Source organism: Palaemon carinicauda, chromosome 20, assembly GCF_036898095.1.
Source record: "Palaemon carinicauda isolate YSFRI2023 chromosome 20, ASM3689809v2, whole genome shotgun sequence".
In the NCBI taxonomy this organism is placed as follows: domain Eukaryota; kingdom Metazoa; phylum Arthropoda; class Malacostraca; order Decapoda; family Palaemonidae; genus Palaemon; species Palaemon carinicauda.
In genome coordinates, this window is record NC_090744.1 from 108,984,998 (window position 1) to 108,992,497 (window position 7,500).

A 7,500-nucleotide genomic window follows, 5' to 3' on the forward strand; every position below is an offset into this window, starting at 1 on the left:
TATTTGTGTTTATAGGGTTTAGCATATTTGCAAGCTTGGAGCACTGTGAGAAAATATTTTAATCTATTAAACATTGTAGGTCCTGTATTTGATAATGGTTAAGCATAGTAGGACTTTTAGAACAGGCACAGAAGACTTGCAGACTTTGTTTACTGTTTCACTTTTTTTTGCAGGTGATTTATATGATTCCGTCATTTCAGTTTCATATTCATCTCATAAATGTATTTCATCAACATATATCATTCATATTAATGGTATTTTAACGATACTAATCATCCACGACGTAATCTTACAATTCCTGTTCTCATTTGGTTTATGGATTTGGCTAATGTTGATATTTTTGCACGGTATATTTTGCATTCATCTACATACCTCGTATTCACTTACTCATCATAATAATCAATTATCTCACTTTAATGAATTTGTTCTGCATGGATATAATCTTGCCTATTTTTAAGGCTCTTTGCTGCAATTACTATTCTAAGAATCAGTGTTTCACGTACAATTGTTGAATAAGAACAGTCCAATTCCTTATTGTCTTTTCCTCAGCAAGCATGTTTTTCACACTCGTTTCTCAATTTGGATTTAAGAGAATGCATTTATTTTCCCAAGACTTTATTCATAATGGGAGAATTCCCTGAAATTGATTTTTATTATATAATTTATCATTGCATAAAAGATTTTACTGAAATTTACAGGATTGAGATATTTTAAGTTTACAAAAATTATATTGGTTAGCTTAAACCCTATATTGATGTTAACAATGTTTTTAAAACATTTGACGCAATACAATTTCTCATGTAAATAATTTGATGAAAACGTTGAATGTCAACGCAGTGCCCCAATATTTTGTTACCTCTGAAATTAAATGTTTGACATACCTTTCCTTTCCTATAATAATGGATGTAAAGATATTTATTTTTAGGAATTTTTATTTGCCCTCTCTTCAAATAAAACTAACCCCTTTTAAATGATACCTTGCCCTAGCCACAGCCTTTTTAGTGTTAAAATTGAGCGAAAAGATGAAATAAAGATCAATCTTTCCCATTCCGTCCAACATTAGACAAAGGACAAATGCTTTTGACTCGTCTTGTTTTTCGAAAGGGAAATAAGCCACGCCTCTAATCGCAGTCCTCCATTTGAATTAACCAATCAGGACCCTCCTCACCGGACTCCCACTTGCTCCGCGTCCAATCCGGTTTCATTGGGCGACGGCTGTCAGACAACGAGCTCATGATGCCCCCGAAGATACGAGTTGCTCATTCTTCGGCGTCTTCGCCTGGAGAGACCAACACGGGTTCCTTGCCCATTCGCAGACACTCGAGCATTGGCCCCGAAAGACGAGGCTCAACCTGCATGAATCTTTCGCCCCCGACTGTAAGTATTATGAGGTCTTGGGGACCATTGATAAACTACTTGGGGTTGGGGGAATCAAAGAGAGTTCTTCATCACAATGTATATATATACATATATATATATATATATATATATATATATATATATATATATATATATATATATATATATATATATATATATATATATATATATATATAATGTGTATATGTACGTGTAAATGAAAGGAAATGGACATGTAATATAAAAATTAGACTTTGTTAATTGCCGAAAATAAAGGATAGAATATTATGCAGAATTCTATGGATCGATTATGCATTGAATCTGAAAGATACATTGAGATTCTTTTGACTTACGCATAACCCTCTTTTCAATTAGTTAAAAAAAATATATATATATTTTCAACCAAAATAATATTTTGGTTCTTTGTTGTTAGTAAAAAAATCTAATTCTGTATTATGCCCTGATGAACAGTTTTGATATGGAACATATGGTGATTTAAAATCTAATCACAATTCCATGAGAATAAAAACTTCGTGTGAATTCATTATATCAATTTGGTTTCTTAAAAAAAAAAAAAGTCTCGTAAAATCTTCGAAACATTAGTAAATATAAAATACATTTGCAAACGAGGCTATTTTATAAAAGTTAAGTTATTTAGGACATGCTTTAATTACTTTAGCATTTATAAATAATTGTGACTTAGGATAATGATTCGTATTGAAATTAACTAGCCTAAAAAAAAAGATTATATAAATTTTATTCGCGAAATTAAGAAAGTACATCGTTGACCATAGGTATTTTCTCACATACAGTGCTTTCTTTATTATTATTACTATTATTATTATTATTATTATTATTATTATTATAGTTGTTATCATTATTATTACTATTATTATTATTACTATTATTGTTGTTATTATTATTATTATTATTATTATTATTATTATTAGGTATTGCATATTTATAATAATTTTATTTCTTTTTATTTTATATTTTTGTCTTCGGTTGGTCGGCCTCAATGGTTATATGAAAGATTGTATTAATAAGAGATCTTTAATACTTTAAAAAATTCAAAATCGTATAATTTATCACATTTACTTGAGAGGATTATTTTAGAATTCATGTTCCTAATATTAATTATCTAAAAATTATTGGTAAACGAGATATTTTTAATACGTTTAAGTATAGTAGAGTTATTTTGATTGATTGAAAATTGGGTATTTTTTATATTTTTTGCATAAACTTTTCTTTTTAATCGTTACTTTAATGCTAACAGGAATTAACAATCGAGGTTCATTATTACGCCCATATGATATTCAATATGCACCTCGGAATATTGGAATATTGATTCTCAAGTCAGTTTTCAAAACATCAATTGTTGCCAATAACGAGGAACTAGATTTTAGCAATTTGATATAAGGGTGTATAATCAATTTGGTTACATTGAATTTATTGAACGAATCTGGGAATTCACTTCGTTAATTCATAAATTCATATTAGGGGATCTTAATACCTGATGATGTATGGGCCTCAATGAGATGACTTAATTATTTATTTGATTTAATAAAACAGGGCACAATAAATAAGACATTTCAAATGTATTGAATGAATTTATCATGTTACTGTACGGTTGAATAACTTGAGCAATTTAAAAATTATCAATTTCAAGTATATTGAATGAATTTATCATGTTACTGTACGGTTGAATAACTTGGGCAATTTAAAAATTAGCTACAAGATGTATAAAAATCAATGTCTTAATCTTGATGAATGCTTATTCAGTGTTGAATGTTTTCTTCAAAATATTTCACTGTGTCATGGATATTTCTATAAGGGTCAATTGTTATGTTTCTATCCGTTTTATTTTTCAGCCTCCCTTATTGTACATTCAACTTCTTATTCTAATTCTTACATTGTTCATTGTTCCTTCATACTATTAAATGGCCATTTCACTGTAATTTTAAGCAGGTGTACTAAGTGAGTGTAGTGTACTTATGGTGATTAATATTTACTTTAGTGATTGGAATTAAGTTGAAAATATAATTATTATTATTATTATTATTATTATTATTATTATTATTATTATTAATATTATTATTATTATTTTTATTATTATTATTATTAATATTATTATTATTATTATTATTATTATTATTATTATTATTATTCACCGTCAAAATTTTAAAATATGAATTACCAAGAATTGAAGTTGATTTTTTTTTTTTTATTTTTGGTACTACGGAAGTGAATCCTTGTTTACATTATCTTTAGTTGCAACTTCTTCATTGTTCCTTTCTTCCTTTTACATTGATGTGTGCACGTCTTTTTTGTCTTAATTAATTAATCTTAATAACTTTAAAAACTCACTTTACGCCTGGACACCCTTTTCTCCTAATTCATACTCATTTCATTTACAGTATTTGCTGCTTATCTTTATGCCAAAGATAAACATGTAAGATACATTTGTTTGGACGAGTCTGTTTATAAACAAATGCTATTTTGGTTATTCCCCCCTCGTATTTAATCGCCAGTGCAGTCCATGATAAGATGCAAAGTGATGCACTGTTAGATCAGCAGGCTGTAATGTATTGACTAACAGCTATAACTCAGAATAGACTGTCGTAACAAATCCAGTCGTTCAATCGGGACGTAAAAGCGATAATTATTTTGAAGAAAAAAAAACACCAAAATATATTCACAGGATTCTTATGTTACACAAAAAAGCGTCTCAATATTATTCAGTTTTGATTTTTAAGACTCAAATATCCATTAGTTTACCTTTGTGTCAATGAAGCTTACGAAATATCTCGCTCTAATCCAGCCAACTCGTCCACGTCGTTCACTGGATCTGCATTACTCGCAAACGGTAAGTCTCCCCTACGAGAAAACGCATGAAAGAAAATGGACACAAACAGAACAACCTTTTAGAGGGCTGACTATGACAATTCCCAGTCCTACATACACGTTTCCTTAAAAACCGTATATTTACTTGAGTAATGCATCATTATTTAATTTGGCCCCTTAGATCTTGCATGTCATCAAAGTCAGTCTTTTAGTACCACAGTTATTTTTTTGCGTTTTTTGTCACATGCTTTTTGAACACCAAGAATGCATAGATTTTTCTCAGCAAATTTCTGGGTATTTTTTATACAATTGATCAAGCAAAAACCTCCGAGATGATTTACATTGATTTCCCGAAAAAGAAAATAGGCCAAGTTCTCTAATTTCGAAATATTCGGTGATGGTTTCTCGAATCAGGGAAGCAAATAACATCAACTATTAGTAGTTTTTTATTAACATTAATATTAACCTAATCTAATATTATTTTCAACTTATTCATTTTTTATTTCTTTAATAAGATTTATCTTTAACACCTTTGAATTGTCCTTATTTTAGCAATATACATTATAGTTATTTATCTATTTATCTGGTTTATTAATCCATATCCATATATACGTTCATTATACGTATATATACATACATATATGTACATATATATACATATATATACATATATATAAATATAGTTTATATATGTATATATATATATATATATATATATATATATATATATATATATATATATATATATGCACACACACACACACACACACATATATATATATATATATATACATATATGTATATATATACATATATATATATATATATATATATATATATATATATATATATATATATATATAATATATATATATATAGTTACTTTTTCGGTCATTGAAGTTTGCTTTGACCAAGGGGAAGAAAAGTGTGTATAACCATCTATTTTTTTTCTGTAAACAGTATGGTAAAGAAATTTCCTAATTCTTAGATAATTTATTCGTAGTATATAGTTTACTACAGCAAAGAAAGGATATAGAGCAATACATAGAAGTCTTTCGAATATATAAGTTAATTTCATTATAATTTAAGATTTGTAAGTACCGAATACTTAAATACTTAGAGACTAGTTAAAGGATAGCTTTCACTAGTATATTTTATGATAAAATGAATTACCTAGCTTCAGGGATATGAACTTTGGTTTTAAAATGCTACTCTTCGCCAAGTTGCATTAGTGTCTTCTTTTTTCATATACTTTCCCATTGATCTCTTCTCACATAGTGTTCCAATCATAGAGTCTGATCATACTACTTTTACCTAAATAAGATGTAAATCTGGTCGTTAATGAAGAATAATCAAAATATTGCTAATAATGAACTATTGATATGTCTTGATTCCAGCAATTAGTGAATCAGAGTCTTTACTTATTACTCTTAAAAAGTATTTTGAACAGAATTGTCACTGACTTTAATCCCTCTGATATTAAACCCAGTTTATAATGAAATTGAAAATCATCAAGATATTCTAGTTGATAATATTATTAGGAACCACTGACCTCCTGTACTACAGATGGAGAGTAAACATTCATAAGGAATTCATTCTGTGATTCTAAGGTTATTTAAGCCAGTATCTTCTTCATAAAAGTAGTGATGAAACTGGAATTTACCATCAAAACGATATGATGAAGATTCGTGAGATTTAACAATACCCGTTTTACTGAAATCATGAAATATATGTCTGATAACTCTAAAGCTATTACTGTAAACTGCTCATTGATTCAACAGTCAAGCCTATGGGTTCTTTTCGAATAGGAAGGCTTTTGTTTTACGTGTTCAAACAAGTAACATGCAAAGGAGAGTTCTTAGAGTAACCCAATTAACAACTCCAAAAGCCAATGATAAATTTGGAATAGACCTTGGAAAGTAGAAGTAGAGTTATCTCTCTCTCTCTCTCTCTCTCTCTCTCTCTCTCTCTCTCTCCTCCTCTCTCTCTCTCTCTCCTCTCTCTCTCTCTCTCTCTGTATATATATATATATATATATATATATATATATATATATATATATATATATATATATATATATATATATATATATATACACATACTTTTTTTTTAAAGGAGTTTGCGCCAATTAACAGGTACAAAAGATAATGATAAACTTGGATTAGACTGTGGACGTAAGAGGTAGTCTCTCTCTCTCTCTCTCTCTCTCTCTCTCTCTCTCTCTCTCTCCTCTCTCTCTCTCTCTCCATTCTTTGAAAGGAGTATATAGTATCTAAGAATACCTGCAGTTACTTAATAGAGAAGGGTAGACTTAAAAAAGAGGGGGCTATTTTTTTTTACTAAAAAGGATTCAGTTCAGAGAAATGGTATTTGATTACGTGTGCTGAATATTACATGGATTGATAAAGGAAGATCATTATTTGCAGCATCGGTATATCAGATAATTCAAACTAAAATCTATAGAAAGAGAGCCAAAACAAAACTTCAGTTGCTTATGGCCAGCTGCCCCCATTACGTTAGCTGTCAGTTTTAGAAGTCATCATTAACAATGAAAATATTTTCCCCAAGTGTGTTTTAGTGTTTCTAGGGCCTAGTAAGTTAGTATGAACATATAAAATTCCCTTTTATCAGTTATAGTCATTTATCCCTCCCAGTTTTTGTGGGTGGGGAATCAGCTCTTTTATCTTATCAATGAATCTACACCTAATCCTAGCAGCAGTAAAGTCTATTAGTTTCTTAAAACAGAAATTTAATATCAGATTCGTGCCCGAATTTCAAAAATAAGTTACAGAGAGAGTGAAGTAGATTGGTAGACATAATACTGAAACTTAATGGTTGATAGAAATTCATTGATTTTGTAAAGTTATGTTCTAATTCTTCATCAATACATTTTTGAAAACTAAGGTATATTTTATTTGCTTTGAAATTTTACTATATTCCTTTATGATTATATGCCGGGTGATATTGCCTTTTGCACAAATTTCTATGAATAAAATTAAAACCTTGCATGTTTTCTTAATTAATGCTTGCATTTTACTCATATTCAATCTTTTTATCGTCTGCAATTATATATATATATATATATATATACACTATACATTTATGCATATGTATGTATGTATATTATATATATACAGTATATACATACATATATATATATATATATATATATTCAAAACCACTGGAGAACAAATAGGAAACTTTCCTAGAGCCATAACTTTTCGATTCAGAAAGAAATAGAAAAAGATATCATTATTTTTTATGTATATAGAAAATGGGATCAGCATTTTAACTACA

At 28.6% G+C, this 7,500-nt stretch overlaps 1 protein-coding gene across 1 annotated transcript in view; it reads left to right on the top strand.

The window, feature by feature from the left end:
- Positions 1 to 7,500, top strand: part of bma (SCY1-like protein bma) — a 262,484-nt gene that overhangs the window by 228,347 nt on the left and 26,637 nt on the right. Inside the window, 1 exon segment of the mRNA XM_068394783.1 lies at positions 1,157 to 1,377. Within this exon segment, the coding sequence (XP_068250884.1) occupies positions 1,157 to 1,377 (221 nt within the window).